Below are 20,087 nucleotides of genomic sequence, written 5' to 3' on the forward strand. Positions count from 1 at the left end.
GTGATTCAGATAGTGACTTCAACTATGAAGATGGTGAAATACATGATGTAGATGTAGATATGAGGGATTTCAGACTGCATACTGATTTTGAAGTTGGACAGCAGGATGCAAATTGTAGTTTAGAGGTTTTGGACATAGAATTGGATGATGTGATGTTGGATAATGATAGGATGTATAATGAGAAACAAAGAAATGAGGGGGACATGGATTATCTTTTCCATGTGGGACAAGTTTTTGGTACAAAAGCAGAGGTGAAGGATATGATCAAGGCACATGCAGTTGAAACAAGAAGACAAATTAGGATAAGAAAAGATGATTTGGTAAGGGTCAGGGCTGTGTATGAAGGAGATATGGAAGTGCAGGGGGTTGGATCTAGCAGTGCTAATAAAGATGAGGGACCAGTCCAGAAAAGTATTGGGGGTAGGGGAAAAAGGAAAGACCCACTTGCTATTAGATGCCCTTGGGTACTGTTGTTGTCATACCAAAAGAGAACAGCTTCATGGAAAATTACAAGGTTGATAAATGAACATAAATGCCTTCAATCTAGGGAAATTTATGCTTGCACAGCCAGGTTCCTCTCAAACCATTTGGTTACTGATCTTCAAGATGACCCAAAGCTGAAAGTTAAATCCATCAAAGAAAGGTTTCAAAGGAGGTTTGAAGTTGGTGTGTCTGAGATGAAAGCTTATAGGGCAAAGATGTTGGCCAGGGAACATATAATTGGAAATTTCAGAGGCCAATATGGGTTATTGAGGGATTATATTGAAGAGTTGAAGAGGACTAATCCAGATACAACAGTGAAGCTTGAATTAGAAGAATGCTCAGATCCAACATCTGAGACAAGACAATTCAAGAGGATATACATCTGTTTGGGGTCTTTGAAAAAGGGGTTCAAAGCAATAGGTAGGGATCTGTTGGGACTGGATGGGGCTTTCCTTAAAAGTGCTTGGCCTGGTCAACTTTTAACAGCAGTTGCTCTAGATCCAAACAATGGATACTAACCTGTTGCATATGCTGTAGTTGAAGCTGAAACATTGAACTCTTGGGAATGGTTCTTGGAATGCCTTGGTGATGACTTGGATATAAACAACAGATCCAAGTTTACCTTTATGAGTGACAGGCAAAAGGGTCTTATACAGGCTGTAGATAAGTCGTTTCCTTCTGCAGAGCATAGGTTTTGTGTGAGGCACATTGAAGATAACCTAAGATCACTCTTCAAAGGAAAGCTTTTAAGGGATGCTCTTTGGAAGCTGGCTAGATGTACATCACCTACACAATATGAGAGAGAGATGAACAACCTAAAAAACTTGAACAAAAGGTGTCATCTTTGGGTATCTAAGATCCCACCAGAAACATGGTCAAGGTCACACTTCTCTGGTAAGTTTTTAATTTTGTATCCTTTATTCTCTCATAACTTTCAAGTTTTGTCCTTTATCTGTTGTGTTTTGTTATAATAGGTAGAGCAATGTCTGATGTGTTGACCAACAACATGTGTGAATGTTTCAATTCAAAGCTGGTAGATGGAAGGGACAAGCCTATTATCACATTGCTGGAATACATCAGAGAATATGTGATGAGGAAGATTGTTACTGTGTTGAAGGTAATTGATAGGTCATCAGGGTTACTAACACCATATGCTACACAAATTATGGAGTCAGTGAAGAAGGAAGCAAGCAGGTGAGTTGTATGTGAATATTTACTTGTCTTGTAAATGATGTGAATGGTTTACATATTTGGATGATAGGTACTCTGTGCATTGGAACGGTGAGGATCATTATCAGGTAACAGGTCCATATGGTGATCAGTGTGTAGTGAACATGAGCACAAGTACATGTGCATGTAGGAGATGGGAGATAACTGGGATACCTTGTAGACATGTGGTGGCATGTATTTGGGTTAAGGGTGCACAAGACAGATCTGTTGGCAGGCCAGAAACATTTGTCAAACCAATTTACACAATGGATAGGTGGAAGGCAGTGTATAGCTACAAGGTGTATCCCATCAATGGTATGAGTATGTGGCCCACATCACAAGTCCCAATCCAGATCACAGCTCCTAAATTAAAAAAGCAAACTGGAAGGCCAAAGAAATCAAGGAAAAAGTCAGCAGTGGAAAGGGAAGATGGTGGTTCAAGGAAAAAGTCAAAGGTTGATGCAAAGGGCAAGGGAAAGGCTGTGGAGGGTGAAGGCCAGAAAGTGAAGGCAGTGAGAAAGACAAAGCCAAAAGGATCAAACACTTGTGGGACATGTGGTCAAAAGGGTCACAACAAGAGATCATGCATGAAAAATTTTGCAGATTAATGTGCCTACTGTTTGACTGTTTTTGTAGTTTTTATGACTTTATGGTATGGATATTTTTATGACTGTTTTTGCAGATTAAGTTGTTAGACTTTTTTTGAAGTTTTTCATGGTATGGATGTATTAAGTTGTTGTCTGGACTTATTTTAAGTTTTTCAAACACTTGTATGGATGTATTAAGTTGTTATGGATGTATTAAGTTTTTCATGTTTTTGAAGTTTTTCATGGTATGGTAATGGTTGTGCATAACTGCAGATGGATGGATCAGATGTTACTTATTTTAAGGGTTTGGACATATTTGCCCTTGGATCAGATTTTACTTAATTTAATGGTTTGGCAGTTTTTACTTATTTGCCCTTGGATCAGATCAGATCATATTATGCAGTATTCATCTCTTGGTTTATGGATGTTGTAGATGGATGTGTAGATAGTGCACAATGTGCAGATTGTGCATGATGTGCAGATTCTGCATAATGTGTAGATTGTGCATAATGTGTAGATAGTGCACAATGTGCAGATTGTGCATCATGTGTAGATAGTGCACAATGTGCAGATTGTGTATACAATCCATCCAAAAGTCCAAAATAAACTAACCAAAGATCCAAATTAAATCCAAAATAAACTGATGATACATTGCTTAAAAGGGATCCAAAATTACATCCAAAATAAAGTCAAAATACATAATACTTAAACTGCATAAAGTCCTAAATTAACTAATAAAGTCAAAAAACAAATAGTCAACAACTTCAAATTCAGTCAACTAGTTACATTTTCATTGCGATTACAATTGCAATGAAAATGATCCAACTAATGACCAATTTGTTCTTCATCTTCCTTGCTTGTTCTTTATAACTCTCTAAACTTTGTTCAACCATGTTTTTCGATTTCAATAAGCCCGGGATAATCTCCAATGCCCGTTCACACATTGGTGGGTCACGCCATCCAAGAAAGGGGCAATCCGATGTCTGGAAAAGAGGAGAAACATGAAGTATAAACAATTGACTGGAACTTAAATCGAATTACACACTTACCATGTCCGGACAAGAGAAAAACCGACGACCTGGATTTCTATCAGTCCATGAAGTTCGAACAACTGCTACCTTGCCACAAACACAGTAAGCCATCATCAATTGAACCCTGGTATTTGAATTTCGCATCGAGCCCTAATTGATTGAAGCCCTAATTGAGTCGCGTCGGACACGAGCCCTAATTGAAGCCCTGATTGAAGCCCTAATTGAGTCGCGTCGCCGGGGAATTGAATCGATTGAAGGTGGGGTTGGGTTAAAAAGAGGGGGAAGAGTGATACAGAGGGCTTAGTTGCAGGTACATACGAAATGACAAAAATGCCCTCACATGCGTCTCACGTGAGGGTATTTAACTGACTTTTTCTAACCCAGTTAGCGTAAAGGACAAAACTTGTAGGAAAAAAAAGTTTAAAGTACACCGCCTGCAAGGAAACTTAGAAAAGGACACGAACCGTAATTCGTCTTATTTTAAAGGACAAAATTTGTAATTCTGTCTAGAAAATATAATAATAAAACCAAGTTTAAAAACACAAATAGTGAAATAAACTCAAAGTACATTATTTTGCATTAATTCTTGTGCTATCTGATCTCGAAGTTGACTCATGAATTCACGGTCCGCTGCACTTCCATGTCGATTTACTTCTTCTTCACCACCATCTTGTGCATGTTCATCTCCATCTTGAAGGCGTACATTTGGGTGATCATATTCATCAAAAAGTTCATCACTTAAGCCCTCTTTCCGTATAAAATTGTGAAGCGCAAAACATGCAATCGTAACATTTCGTTGTGTAAGCAATGAGAATGGGGCCATTTTTTTAATATTGGAAAACGTGCCTTTAATACCCCATAAGAACGTTCAATAACATTTCTAAGTTTTGCATGTGCGTGGTTGAATTTTTCTTTGTCGGTCAATGCACGATTTCGGCGAAAATCTCCAAGCCAATACCTCACATTTCGATATGGTGCCATAAATCCACGAATGTGTGCATACGCAGCATCACATAGATAATATTTATCTAAAATAGACAATACACGCATCATCTTAAAACTATGTATGTAATATAAATAATAAAGTTGAGATCGTAAATATATACCCGGAGGAGGAAGTGGAAATGGTGCATTAGCATTTGTTAAAGATTCAGACAATATTCTAGAATCATGTGCTACTCCTTCCCATCCGGCCACGAGAAAAGTAAATACCATGTTGAAGTCACATATGGCCAAAACATTTTGATAACACTCGCCTTTTCCTCTTCCTCTATACAAATGTTGTTTCTGAACAGGGACAATAGCATGTATCAAAGTTCCATCAAGTGCACCAATCGCTCCCTATATATAATTTAATTGTTAATAATATACATGGAAAGAAATCACAATAGAACTTGTATAATGTACCTTAAAAACTCGTCGTAATCTCTTATTACGCCCTGGAATATCTGGATTAGGATTAAAAGATGTTGGTACTATAACCTCTTTAGCAAACTCCATCATTGTTGCCAATACTTCATGAAAATACTTATGAATTGTTTGTTTCGAGTGTTGAAATCTACGCTTAATAACCGAAAAACGTTGATTGTGACCAATCATCATCAAAAACATAGCCATTTTTTCTTCAAGGGAGATGTGTTTGCTATCTTTTAACCAACCTTTTACTCTAAAATGTGTGCAAAGTCGAACAAATGAATCACGTGACATACGTAGGAGTTCAATGCATTGTCTATCATTCCCTTGCAACAACTCTAAAGTAAAATGGTGTCCGGACATAACCGAAGTGTTATCTCTTTTTCTTTTGGGATTTCTCGGCCAAAAGTATCGAAGATATAAGAACATCACAATGAGGAGCAATAACTTTTGATTATAATCCATGATAAACCTGTCGAAAACAAGCAAAAATAACTGTCAAAAAACTGCACAAAAAACTGCTCAAAACCTGCAGCAATTTGCTGTAAAAAACAGCTCAAAAACTACACACAAACAGCAGCAAAACAGCTCTAAAACAGCCCAAAAACTGCACCAAACATATAAAAAACAGCTTCAGTTTGCCAAACTACTGCCAAACTACCAATACAATACACATAACGGTGTCAACTTACATAATTGTTCAAAATACAAAGCAAATAACGGTTCACATAATACGAATCACATAACATGAATCACACCAAAAAAACAAATACCGACATCCCTCCCTACTTGAACATCCCTAATGTCGTCCCGGTCATCTTAATCCACCCTTTCAACACCTCAGGGTCTGATGGCAATGTCATCCATGCCTGTCTCATTTGTAAAGATTGACCAAAAATGTTAAATGCTGCCAAAAACAAGGGATCTATAGGCTCTAAGCCAACTAATTTCAACTTCTCATAACATTCGTCAATTGATGGTCCTTCCATGCTTTTCACCATATGCTTGAGTGCTTGTTGCATATCTTTAGCCAAATCATCTAGGGTAATGGTGGTCTTAGAGGTTTTAGCCTTTTTGTTGGGCCTAGCTTCATTATCATTAGATGTTTGAGCCTTATTATTGGTAGGAACTTCATCACCATTTTGAAAACTTTGTTCATGAGAGTCTCCATCATCATTTTCTAGATTATGAAAGCTACCATCTTGTATCTGAAGTGTTTGGACATGTGGGGATGATGAAACTCCAGATGTTTGAGTAGATGTCCATTGATTACCACCTGTAGCACTAAGCCCTTCAAACACAGCTATGTGAAGGTCAAGATGAGGCAACGGGCGCGTTTTTAATGACATTGCCCTCGGGTGACCCTGCGCCAAATTAATAGGAACTATAATAAATACTTTTCACTTTAACATATGACATAATACTGGAAACCTAAACAAATGCACACCTTCTTAAAATCTTCCCATTCCTGAGGCGTTAAAGTGAACATATTTGTTTCTGGGTTGTATAGATTTCCAGTCTTGTTTCTCAAATAGCAACATCCTGCATATTTTGATTTCATAGTATCAAAAGCATTTCTAATTTGCTTTTGAGTCAAATCCATGTGAAATTGTTCCTTGAGTTTCTTCCCTACTATAACCCAAGACTCCCTGCACAAGCTTTGTCCATTTCTACCTATCCTCCCTATTTCTTCAAGACATGTTTCTAATAAGCATTTAACAGCCTCATCCGTCCATTGTTGTCGACCATCATTAGTTTCCATCTAGAATTAAATCACACATAACATACAAGACAAACTGCTCTAATAAACAACACAAAACAGCTCAAAAAACTGCACAAAACATGCAGCAAAACTGCTCTAATAAAGTTTGTTATTGTTGATATTATATAGCATGGATAATGGTATAAAATTGTGTGGATAACCACTGCCATACTATGATGTTTAGAGTTTATCATATAAATGTGTACCAAATAAGAAAACATGATACGACTAAATAACCAAATAAAGCCACCAAAATGTCTAACCACAATAATGAAAGATCAAATAAACTAATAAGATTCTTAAGTATTAGATATCACATAAAAAACAGAATTCTTGCTTCAACTATATGACTAAATAACCTACAAATTAGTTTGAAAAGAAAAAAAATACGCTAAAACTTGTCACTATAAGAAATTTGGATTACATAGGCATTACTGTTGGTACAAATTTAGTTTTTAGTCTTTGCTTGCCATGCCGATTTGGTTTTAAAAGAAATTCTTTATAATTCAAATTGTAATGTCTTTTTTTTACATCTCAAGATAGTTCCAGTTTTCTCAACAATTTTTGTTTAAGTTTGTGATTGTTACTTGGATGAATGATAATTGCTCCTTTCCACCAGGCTTATGATGGAAAAAAATTGTCTTTTCTTTTTATGAGGCTCAAAGTCATATTGTTGGTGTTAATGGTTAACCATTTTTAAACTCAAAACTCCTTTGACCAAATCAAAATTAAAGCTTTTTAAAAGTCGCTATTTTGCCAATGTAGGAACACAAATCAACCACCCCCAAATACAATTTACCCTAAAGAACAACATAACAAACTTGCCTGAACAAAAGCAATCGAATAAATAAAAATCCAACAAACAAATATGAATCAACAGATGCTAGTTTCGTATTTGAACCTAAACCCGACCCCCCCTTGTTTGATTTTGATGGTGTTGCGTGTGTGTTTAGGGTTTTTCAATTGTGCGCCACAAAACCACACTATACATATACATAGCCCTGATTATCTCTTAGTTTAGGGTTTTGTTTTTCAATCAACACCATGGGAGGGGCTGGTCGGAGGAGAAGAGGGAGGTACCTGGTCGGAGGAGAAGAGGGAGGTCACCGGAAAAATGATCGGAGGAGGAGGAGGAGGAGCGCCGTCTGATGTTGTGTGCGTATATGAGGGAGTAGGGTTTTGTGAAGATGTTATAAGAATGAGATCATGTCTTATTTTTGAAGAGGAAATAAGATGTGTTCAGATCTGTTTAAAAAAAAAAACAAACAGTCTTCAAGGGTGACGTCTGCGCGCCTGCAGACATAAGCTCCCTTGAAGATGTTTGAAGAAAAAACAAACACCCCCTTAGGCGTTTCAGTTGATTTCAGCCATTTATAATCACTGCTAAGTAACACTATAATATAATACTGACAACACAACATGCTTTGTTGTACATGTTTTTTCGATATGGGAAAATCTTGGTGGAAAGACCATAAATAAGCTCTTTAATAGGGTTTATACTTTGTCAAAAATATGTTGCTACAAGTACCAAGTGATCTACTTGTGTCTTCTCCACCAAGATCTTCATGTTTCAGGAAATAAGTATCACATCAAACCATGTTGTACTCCAATGTTGTTTTATATGAAATAAGCAGCCACTAAAACATCAAGGTTATAACAAAGGGCGAAGCTTCTAAGGGAACCGGGGGGGTATTTTTTTTATCCATGATGAGTTCACGGTTTTTTTTTGTGCCAATTTTTTTTTCAAAGGTCAGCATCCCAATGTTGCTCCCACCAAAACACGCACAGGTATGGATTCATCCTCTCATCGATAGCTAAAGTGGTCAAAGCGTGTTGGTCTTATATAAGGTCAAACATTCCTCATGAACTCCTAACTCATAGTTCACCATCCATGTTAGATGCAGCCTCTAAATACTTGATTAATGCACTCAACAACCCAAGAATCAAGAATGATAAGAACTTCAGTTATAGCTATCAGGAAATGTTGTTTCAATAGCCAAAAGCTGTCAAGATTCCTTCAGGATCCAAAGCAGAATTAGCACACACATGAATATACCTTAACGCAAACTTTACAAACATACCATATTTCATTTATTGAAGACACGTATTTGCATCAGACAGATGGTGTGCATTAAAAACACACATGATGACCAATCTTGTAACCAATTTACTGCAAGTCAACCCAACCCAACACTCTTAGACCTTGCAAACTACACATGACCCTAACCGATTGAATACATATACACAACGTGCTATTACATTATTACACTGTTACTACATTCTATTACTACTAATCAACAGTATTTTGGTCTCAAATAATCTGGAGGCATTGATGGGCAATTTTCAGCCATATGTGCGTACGGTTCTATAGTATTGTAACCAGGTAATTCCATTCGATACTTTCCAGTAATTTGACAAAATAGAAGCTTAACCGTGTCTCCATCATTGCACCATTTTGGCAGGCGAGTCATGTTGTTTTCAAAGAAGTTGAGTGTGTATGCATCCTTTATCTGCATACATGTTGATTAATAGCAATATTAGAGGTGCCAATTTCAAACAGGTCGAATTAAATTAAGCTTGGTTTATTTCGAGTCATCTTTGGCAAATTTAATGCATAACCAGAAGAAACACAATTTAATGGGTACAGTTATTAACTTTGAAAGCTTGCAAGTTCCTGTAAACTTAAAAACTTTTTTTAGAAACCCATAAGGTTACTTGCAAATCTTGAGACAAAACCTATTAAGTAACTTTTCATTGAAATCCAGATGGGTATTTGCAAATCTTTGAAACACCTGTAAATTTAACAACTTTCTTTTGAAACCCAAATGGTTTTAGCAAATCTTGATAAAAAACCTACTGTAAATTCAGTAACTTTTTAATGTAACCCAAATGGGTATTCGCTAATCTTGTAAAAACTTACTGTGAATTCGGTAACTTGGATCTCATCTGCAAGATCACCAAAGAGTCCTGCTTCTTTGTACATTTCAAGGATGAAAGCAACACAAGAAGTGGATTTTCCATCAACATATATCCAGTCATCCTGCTCAGGAATCGTTAATAGTTTTGCAAAAGACGAACCACGCCTTTCAACTTCTACCAAAATTTCAGGAAGATCAAGACCCTGCAAATAAGACAATACTATTAACCACTAAAAATTTGGGATAGGTCAATTCACATACATCTCAATGATCATTTTTCAGCAATTTTTTTACTTCTCCAAACCTAATTATTTTGACCCTTTAAGTAACGAGAAAAACACGATCAGAACAACTTTTTCATCAAAACTCAAACTTAGGGGTGACAAGTTCAACTCATTTAAGAATGGATCGATTTGGGTTTTTTAATCTCAAACAGGTCAAATGGGTCAAATCACATATATAGTTCAGAAAATGAAAGGATCAAATCACATAATTTAGTTAAAATAATGAAAGGGTCAATAGGTCAAACGGGTTGAAATTTGAACATAGTCCAAAGTCTATTTTTAACCCATACAACCTCCTAAATTGATATACTGAAACATTTAGTTTATTATTGTAACAATATGTTATTGTAATCATAACTAATACGTCAATACAATGTTATAACAAAAATGTACATAAAACGCGTCAAACCGCCCCAGCTGAATTAAAAACCCGTTACCCAAAGAGCCACTTCTACTCAAACTGATATTTGAGAATTTACGTCGTGATAAATTGTTTAAACGCGCATCACAACACTCAAAATCTTTGTGTGTTTTGACCTTTATGTGCATGTGTGATTATTGACCCAAAAAATCAAACCAAATACACATTTTAGGAACAATTTCATAAAATCTTAATACAAACCTCAGTACCAAGCCGCTTGTTCAGGGCTTCATTCCATATGTTGGCTGCATATTCAGGTTGTAATTGGTTCCATACGGTCATTACAGAAGCAACCTATATACGATGATTGCCAACACTTTACGCTTGCAAAACTAAATACCATATATAACTTGCCTCATATATTTCATTGTGGGTCCCATCTAACAATATGAGCTAGAAGCTCAAATAACAATAAATGGGACCCACAATAACATATGCTAGTCCCACCATGTAAACAAGACTAACAAGCACAAGGTCAATAATGTTAAACAGTTAAAACAACAGTACCAGATGAGCATCAAGTGGTGGCGGATAATTTCCATCAATGGTGTCAATCCAGCTAAATATCAAATTATGATAACCGTAAGGTTTTCCTATCATGCTTTGTGCATACTCCCATGCAGCCGTTTCATTAAACTTAGCTCTAAGTTCAGGATGCAAAGGAAGCAATGCAATATGTGGATTTGTGTTGTCTTTTGTTAGCTCAAAATTCCACCATTCGTCCCATGGTAGAACAGCAATAAGGTTGTTACCCTATAAGAAACACACAAACAAATTCAGTTCATCAAATAAAATAAAACTAACTGAACAAGATGAGAAAGCTCAGTATATAGATTGAAATTATCTATAAAAATGTTTATTCCAGGTTTGGTATGTTCAAAAACATCCTGGTCTTGTCAGACATTGAATCATTGACTTTTAATAGATCCATACAAGGGTACATTTTACATTTTTCAGAAGGGGATTTTCGTCATTAGGCATGATTTTTCTAATATTGGTATAATATATACGGTTGCTACCCAACTTTTTCTTAAAGCACCAATAATTGGAACTATATTATCAACTACCCAAGTATTTATCTGGTTTCATTTATACCATGTCTGACCAAAAACATGCCAAAATATATTAAAATGACCAAAAGCATTCTAGTCTTTTCTTTCATACAAGGGTTCTTTTTCTCTTTTCAAAAAGCATTTTTGCCGTTAAGCATTGTTATGGCTTATTCCAACGCGACTCTTTATACTCTTTATATCCAAACTTAACATAGGGTTAAGCCCATTAAGGGCTTAACCCCCAGATTACAGTATTTAATTAATTCATCAGTTTGAAACATATTATTGTATTTACCTCTTCATCTTCATGCCCCGATTCGCCAACCCATAACTTCCCTTCAGAGTCCCTTAAGCAAACCGCAGAGTGACCCGCATATGCCCCGGAAGCCCATTTCTCAAGAGTCTCAAACCCGCCCCACAACCCACGGATCTTGGATATTGCAAGAAAGTCACCTGATTGTATATCATCAAGGGTAATATTTGTAACCCATGGCCCGGACCGTTCTTCAAATTTAGCTCCCATATTCTTTCCAAGAAACGCAAGATTTGCACTCTCGCCCCAACCCGTATTTGTAAACAATGGGAATACTTGCCATAATGCTTGTAGGGTTCCTAACATTCCCGCTTCCATGAGGAAAATAGCAACACCTTTATTTTTAACCTTCAAGAACGAAAATGTTGTATATGGGTGATATTGGTTGTAAATGGATTGAAACTGTTGATAAGTTATAATAATAAATAACTTACATATTCGTATTCTGATTTTCCTTCCCATTCATCAAACTCAACTTTATGTTCTCGAGATAAGAAATAATAGTCCCATTTTACACGATATGGAGTGGCAAAGATGTAAAGATCCATACATGTCCAACTGTGTGCATTGCTTACCTAAAAGAAATTGTTGTTAGATAAACTAATACCATTTTTAGTTGTCAGAATTCTTTATGTTTCATAATCGAACCGAGTTCACTAATCTATTATGTGATCAACACATGTGATGTATGCAAATTGTTTTACCACACAAATATCATGTTCATTCTTATACTTTAAGAAAATCTTTTAAACCCTGAACTAGAATAACTATACTAAAAGTTCTATTAGCAGCAATTCAAGAAATAAATGATACTTAAGGGATCAAGAACCCAATAATCCACAAAACAAACAGATTAAAGATTTAACCTCTGAACCAAAAAACTTCAACAGCAGCAATTTAGGGGGGGGGGGGGGGTGTTGGCCTAGCTTTTATTTTTTGGCTTATGCTTATATTTTAAAGTAGCTAATAGCTTATTTTCTATTATTTGATAAGCTCTTTTTAAGTGTTTGGATTAGCTTATATTCTACAAGTTGATAAATGCGTCTTAGTAAGTTGTTAAATCCACCATCCGTTAATTTGTTACAATAATAAGTTGCTTCAATAGTTATTAATCCACCACCATTTGAGGGCAAATGAGTAAGTTACACCCTAGGCCAAACACCCCCTTAGAAATCAAAAAACCAATAACCTATTTTTCAAACAGATAAACTACACACTTTTTTTTCTAAAAGATCAGTTAATCAAAGTAATGTGATTAAAGATTCAAGAAACCCAAAACCCACAACTCAAATGTATCATAACACACCAAAATCACCCAAATATTAATAACCAAAATACTTTAGTAGCAGCGATTCAAGAATCAAGAAACCATAACCCACAAGTCAAACAGATCAAATAGCCAAAACTTCCCAAAATGAAGAAACAACTAATAAAAAGAAAATGTGACTAGATGCATACAAGAAAACAAAAAACCATCAAATTGTGAATTTCTACAGTAACACGTACACTTCACGAAATCATCAACCTTTAACCCCTAAACCATAAAAACCACCCTAAAAACTATATAGCAGCTATTCAATAATCAAGAAACCAATAGCCCACAACTCAAACATATCATTTAAGCATAATCAAAATAAACAAATAAATAAATAAAAACTTCAAGAACCCCTACACATGTAAATTTTGAATAAAAAAAATGTAATAGCAGCAATTCAAGAATCAAGAAACCAATGACCCACAAGTCAAACAGATCAAAATAACCAAAATTTCCCAAAATAAAAGATCAATTGGCCAAAAAAAATTAACAAAAAACTATCAAGTTGTAAACTTTTACAGTAACACACTTCAAGAAATCATAAACCTTTAACCTCTAAACCATAACAAAAAACACCTGCCCTAAAAACACTATATCAGCAATTGGAGAATCAAGAAACCAAATACCCAAAAACAAACAGACCTTAATATGAAGAGTGCCACCACCAAATTGACTTCCAGTTTTATTATGCAGCTCCAACCAAGCACTGTTTTCATAAAAGCACGAGCCTTTCCAGCTTACATCCGAATTGTTTGACACAGAGGCTGCACCAACGAAGGTAGGCAAGACATCGGTTGCAGCTCGGAGGGTACGGAGAATGGGCCATGATATTTGTGAGGGTAATAAGGGTAGCAGGTCTTGTGGGAGAATTGGTGCTTTAAGGGGTTGTACTGTATGTGTACAAGTGAAGAAGAAGATTAAGATGATGGTTATGGCGTAATATGATGGTGGTTTGGAAGCCATGAATGGAGATTGGAGATGATTGGTTTCAGGATCTGATTATTGTTTGTTTTGTGTTTATTTATTTAATGAGTTGTTTGTTGATTAAATGGAGTGATGAATCAATCTGCACGTAACACTCATGCTGTGGCTTATTATTATTCCATTTAATTTTACATCTACTAGTCTTGTATTGTATTCCTACCTACTACCTTGAGGGTTGGTTTTGATTTCTCATGGTGTACAATGGGTTGGATTGTGGTTTATTTACAGGTGTAGCCGGTACTTGATTAAGCTTATGTATTTGTATAGGGTCCAGGAAGGGAGGGATCGCCTTGTGATCTTATGGACCGATGTACGCGCCACTGACATCAATGTGAGTTGTGTTTGAAATAAAAATGTTAAAAAAAAGTGAGAAGAAGGTGTTCCAATTAGGAGAAAGATAGAGCATTTAAGTTGTATATATGTGTGACATAGTTCCTTAAATATTGTTTTCTTAGTCATAAAGAATAAGTTGGGGTTCTAGATTGTTCAAATAGCCTAACGCACGTCCACCATGACCGTTTACTTTTTATGTTGTTTTATCCTTCCACTTCTTGTAAACATTGTCTAGTGATGATTGCTCCATCTATTAAGAAATAATGTGTGATGTTGGTGGTGAAGAGTTGTTTTATAATAAATGTGGTACTCTCTTCTCTGATGTGCTCTGTGTTATTATGTCATATTCTTGGAGTGATCCGAGATTAAGCCACGTGATGATGCTTGCCAACAGAAGGCGGCCTTTTCACGGATTGTTGTACGAAAAGAATTCTTCAACGCACTAAAATCTAGTGCCTTCGGTTCCATATTCATGAAAAGCCGGAATTGAAACATGTTATGAAACTAAGGCAACTTATCTTACTGGTAATAAAAAAGAGTTAAGTGCTTACAAGATCAATAGATAGAAGTTTCTTTTAATCTATATTTTCTCTATATTTTCAAAGGCAGACAGAAGTGACGTAGAAAGACTTTTAGTAACACTTATTACAATAACAAACACTCTTATGATATCAGCAGAAAACTTGCAACTATTCAGCAAGAAATAAGTTAGGTGGAAAACAAAAAACTCCAACAAGAGTATATGCTCGGTATATTCAGGAGCATCGGCCTGCTCTTGAGTCTTGATCCAAAGGTAGTGGGAAATATGATGCAATTGACCATGGACCACATTTGCAATATGAAAGACCAGATTTGGGCCCTCATTGCCGAACAAAAAGAGCTCAATGTGACGGTTGCCGCCCTCGGTGATCAGTGAGAGGAGAAGAGTCTGTTGACTCATTCTAGTAATAATCATTTCCTTTCGGTGTTATTGTTTTCTTTAAAAGTACTTTACAGTTTACATTATTTTATAAACACTATGCCATAAATCACGGTCACTAGTCATCAACACACACCGCTCATCACTCCACCCAAAACTAACAAATCAACATGCTCTGACCATGTATGCGCCCACCGGTTGTGCAGCCATAGTCGCTTTCCCTAGCCAGCTCAATCGCTAGAACAGCGAATGCATACATATAGATCAAACCCATTTTACCTAGGTTCATACGCTACTAGTTTACGCACGCTTCTTTTCGCTTGTAATAACTTTTGAACCCTAATTAATCAAATGTTAAAGTTATGAAACTCTATATCACCTGAAGATAACTTTCTGAACCCTATTTAATCAAATGTAAAATGTTACAAAGATAATAAAGTAGTTATAAATCTCATTTTTATATCACAAAAACCATAAAACTTGTTTCTGTCCCTGATTTTAAAATACAAACTTATACAGGACAACAATGTGTATCTGATCATCAGATAAAAAACACACAAAACCAACCCACTCTGTATGGTTTAAAAAACAAATCAGACTTACATAAGCCTTGGGTCTTCTATACAAATCGAGTAAATTTGTATCAAATATACCTATGTCATTAACCTGAAAATAACACGCCCAAGAAAATCATTGCTCTCACGATTTTCTCCATAACTAGTCGTATAATACGTGCAAATCAAAAAGATTATTGTTTTAGTAGCTGTTGCAGATTAATATCCCAGGCTAATGCCAGCTGCAATAATACTTGATCCGGCATCAAACCTTCCCAGTTCTCAGGAAGATGAGCAGATGATGAAGCTTCACTCAAATTCGCCAAAATCTGCAGTTTCAGTTCCACAGGGATTCCCAGAAAATCTTTTCCATTTTCGGTAATCATATCAAGCAACTGCAAACATAATCAAAGAAAAGATTATTAAATATCATGTGCATATGTTTAAATAAACATCTTATACCTGTTGAATCCAAGATAAACATATGTCAAACAAACTCGGTTCAAGAAGAAACTGTGTAACTGCACACAAAACGTCATTTGCCACGTCACGTGAGAGCTGATCAATCACGGGTCCTGTTTTATCCATTAGTTTCACAAGTAAAAAATCATCCCCACATGACAAAGCTTCATCAAACGCCATATTAATATCCCGATTCTGCCCTCCTCTAATTGCTTCCAAAGTGGCTTCATCTTTTGATGCTTTCCAAACGCTTCTTGCAGACGGCCCATCTCCAAATCTAACAGGCCCGGCCCGTTTAGGCAACCTGTTATTTGCAGCCCACCTTGAGCCCGTTTGCGTGTGTAGGCCATGTGTATGATGGTGAGAAAAACCGTTGTATTTGCCAAACGGGCTTTCAAAAGATTCGTGAAAGCCGTTATCGTAACAGCTTCTTAAAGTATTAACTGAAACCGATAAATTACGTGCCATGTCTTCAACCATTCTCTCGAGGCCACACACTCGATTCTCTAGAGTTACCATACCGTCACGAGAACCGCCCTTAAAATCCTGTAAAAAAACAATAAATTGTTCAATTTAATATGTGAGGACCGCTATGGGCTTTGGGCCTGTTTACAGACGTGTCAATTTGGGTTGTGTTTTATTTTAAGAGGGCCAAATGAGACGATAAGAAGAAAGTAGCTAAAAAGGGCACATGCCAAATGAGTCAAAACGGTTTAAAAATGACCCATTTGACCCAAGACAATTTTGGTCCGTTCATACCTGCAGCATGTTCATGAGACGAGCCTGCTGTCTCTCCAAGTGTAGTAACTGCCTCTGAATACCCAATAAATTTCCATTATTATCAAATTCCTGTCTTCTAGAAAGCAGGCCACCGTTGATTTGACTTTTACTTTCCAATATAGAGTCTTGCAAGTTAACCTGCCCGTCGGGCTGATTTGGCTTCGACTTTTCTGCATCATTGACCGCTGACTGGTCTTCATTTTGCAAAGTGTTACCTTTACTGCTGACTACGACTTCAACTTCACCTTTGTGTCTTTGAAAAAATTCAGGATTCAATTCCTTGTCACTTAAATATGGGCCCTTCTTTTTTGTTACAGTTGACTTTTCGGATATATTTTGACCCTTTGTTTGACCCTCCTGAACTGGGGTCAAAACTCTCTTCTCATCCAGCTTTGGAAAGTCCTTTCTTGGAAACTTGTCTGACTCAGAATCTTGGCTTTGACCAGACGGTTTTTGATCTTCTTGATCTCCTACAATAAAGTTCCAAAGTTGCAGGGCCTCTGTAATACTATCTCTCACGGGCTTTATCTAAACAAGCCAAAAAAACATGTTAATTTATAGGTAGAAGATTCGATTCGAGAAGATTAGGTAACGGGCCAAAATTGATCATTTTAAACACGGGTCAAAACGGCCCACAAACACTTTATTTTACTTTTAAATAATTACTGTGGTTCATGTTATTAGAACTAAAAAATCACTACAAGTTTAACAGCCTCTATTAATGTAGAAATTTAAAAGGTTTTATACAATCGCCGGATGACATAAACCCATTCAACAAGATCTGTATTTGATTAAATGCAATATTCAGCTTAACCCATTTGACGTGTTAAACATAACACAACTTTTGTTTTTTATATACTTTTTTACTACAAATCATTACAAATAAATTTCAGGGTATGCACAAAGAGCAAACATGTCAGATAAACGTGTGTAAGTGGTGAATGAAACATGATGATTTCAAATAAATAATATTCATTGTAGAATGGCCAAAGTTTCCAGCTTTCTCATCAAAATAGCATCTTTTATTTGTTTTTCTGTTTCCAACACTTGATAGTTGATAGAAACAAATTTTATATATTTTATTGATGAACTTCGCTCATACATCACAGAAACAACCTCTTGGGATGTTGACCCTTTTTATGTCCAATTTTTAAAAAAAAAAATCAATAGTAGAATTGAAAATGGTGTGAGTTTGATCAAATGCACAAATTAAATAACATAAAAACAAACCTTATCAAAGCGGCATGCTTCAAGTACTGCGATGGTAGAAGTCGGCTTTTCTCTTATCAAGTTACTTGAATGTAAAGCCAAGACATTTAACGTATCAGCAGCCGCCTTTCGAATTGACCAGTCGGAACTACTAAGACAGTCATGAATACTTTGAAGCAGCGGCTCCCAAAATTGTGGAGAAATAGCACCAACCTGTCACAAGTACATAAATTTTACACATAATACATATTTATTATAACCTTATATTAAACTCTTATCTAAAGTCAAAATGACCTATTTACCCCTTCTATTAACCTTGTTTGAGAAAATCTTTTTCACAGTTACATAAGAGAATTAATTATCTATATTTACAATAATTCCCTTATAAATGCATATCTAGACATCCCAACTATCTCCATCTGGCAATCTGACTACCTTAATGGGACCCACAATCATAAAAATCCAATCTTTATTTCACTTCATTTCCATAAGCATCATCTAAAATCTTCATAATTTCCACACATAAAATAAATTTAACCGAACCTGCGAAAGACTAGAAACAACAGGCAAAAGAGCAGCATTTGCCAAGAAATTGGGGCTATTTAAAAACTTGCAGATCCTGCTACAAATCTTCTGAAAAGCGAAAACAGGCGGATCGGAAGCCATGTCCACCATCTTAACCATACACATTGCCGCACCAGATTGCACCCATTTGTTTGGTTCACTCATAGCCTCAAATAAAGGCTTCACAAACAAAGACACCAAACCCCCAACATTATTATTATTATTATTATTATTATTATTATTATTATTATTATCAGTACCCTTCAGATACAAAGCCGAAAGATGACCAATTGACTCACGGCAAGCATCTCGAACACCCGAATCAGGATCTTTAAGGCGTTTAACAATGTGGGTCACAATTTTAGCCAAATGGGTGGCCGTAGAATCGGTATGGGTGGCTGCGAGGGCGGAAAGCAGTCGGATTGCTTCTTTCTTGACGGGTGGTTTGTTGATGGTGGTGTCACCGGTGGCGTCGTAAAGGGTGTTGAGGACGATTGTAATGGAGTCCGGTGAGAGGGCTTTGATTAGGGTTTGGAGATCTTGGACGGCGATGTGGTGGGTGTCTCTGTCGGAGAGTTTAGAGAGTGAGTTCAGGATTTGGTTTTTGAGTTGGACGGTGGCGAGATGGGTGGGTTTTGAGGACGGTGGTGTTGGGGGCTTTGTGGGTTTTAAGGGTTTGGTTGTCATGGTGGCTGTGATGGTGGTGCCGGAGATTGAGAGAATTTGCTTTTTGAGTATCAAAGGCCTCAACGTGAAAGCAACTTAAGTATCAAAGGCTGCAAAAATGGGATTTTTGAAATGGAAATTGGAACCGCTAACTGCCCTTTTATTTTTTTATATATATTTTTGGACGGCTTATAATTTTATATGGATGCTATGAGCCTATGCCTATGCTACTATACGAGTTTAAATCTAATTTCGGGGATGTTTGGGATTGCTTATTTACACCAACTTATAACTTATAAATTTTTTGAAAATTAATAAGGTGTTTGGGATTGTTTATATTGTGAGAAGAAAAGTTCCATAAGTTATAAGGAGGCAAAATAAGGAATCCCAAACACCCCTTTCATATGGATAGTAGGATATCAAAAACTAGTACGTAATATCATACGGACATACAGGTTGTGTGACTTTGTAATAATTACCGAATGTAATAGTTATATTTTTGTTCGTTAAAACATTGTATGACTAATATAACTGTATAATTTAACCCTTATATACGATAAATTTGATCATATTTTTGTTTGCACATGAACTTATATGATATGATCATTTTCTTGAAGTTTGGTGACCAGGATCGATAAATACAATAACGAAGTTTTAGATCATAAGCTTGATCTTTGTAATTCTCATTAACTCGAAAAATTACAATGCATAAACTCTTAGGACGCGTTCGTTTCACGGAATTCGTGGGAATTCAAAGGAATTGGAATTAAAATCCCATGACATGGTGTGTTCATTTCGTTGGAATTGGAATCTTAATTTCACTTTGGT

At 36.2% G+C, this 20,087-nt stretch overlaps 3 protein-coding genes across 3 annotated transcripts; 1 reads left to right on the forward strand and 2 right to left on the reverse strand.

Moving 5' to 3' along the window:
* The first annotated feature begins 1,109 nt into the window (after positions 1-1,109).
* On the forward strand, positions 1,110-2,300 carry LOC143545205 (putative protein FAR1-RELATED SEQUENCE 10). Its single transcript, XM_077037129.1, has 3 exons — positions 1,110-1,377; positions 1,458-1,677; positions 1,745-2,300. Exons 1-3 carry the CDS (start codon positions 1,110-1,112, stop codon positions 2,298-2,300), a joined length of 1,044 nt encoding a protein of 347 aa, XP_076893244.1.
* A 6,334-nt stretch (positions 2,301-8,634) lies between these two features.
* Positions 8,635-13,805, reverse strand: LOC143545214 (uncharacterized). Its single transcript, XM_077037138.1, has 7 exons — positions 13,431-13,805; positions 11,908-12,048; positions 11,456-11,821; positions 10,616-10,861; positions 10,310-10,402; positions 9,406-9,606; positions 8,635-8,995 (listed from the first exon to the last, which is right to left on the reverse strand). The coding sequence occupies exons 1-7, from the start codon at positions 13,749-13,751 to the stop codon at positions 8,780-8,782; spliced, it is 1,584 nt and encodes a 527-aa protein (XP_076893253.1). The 5' UTR covers positions 13,752-13,805; the 3' UTR covers positions 8,635-8,779.
* A 1,368-nt stretch (positions 13,806-15,173) lies between these two features.
* On the reverse strand, positions 15,174-19,319 carry LOC143545215 (microtubule-associated protein TORTIFOLIA1-like). Its single transcript, XM_077037139.1, has 6 exons — positions 18,573-19,319; positions 18,051-18,242; positions 16,800-17,348; positions 16,041-16,586; positions 15,415-15,973; positions 15,174-15,353 (listed from the first exon to the last, which is right to left on the reverse strand). The coding sequence occupies exons 1-5, from the start codon at positions 19,278-19,280 to the stop codon at positions 15,773-15,775; spliced, it is 2,196 nt and encodes a 731-aa protein (XP_076893254.1). The 5' UTR covers positions 19,281-19,319; the 3' UTR covers positions 15,174-15,353; positions 15,415-15,772.
* Positions 19,320-20,087: the final 768 nt, after the last annotated feature.

This window comes from Bidens hawaiensis, unplaced genomic scaffold, assembly GCF_021521415.1.
Source record: "Bidens hawaiensis isolate Kalapana, Puna unplaced genomic scaffold, B.hawaiensis_p1.1 tig00013870_1, whole genome shotgun sequence".
Taxonomy (NCBI): Eukaryota; Viridiplantae; Streptophyta; class Magnoliopsida; order Asterales; family Asteraceae; genus Bidens; species Bidens hawaiensis.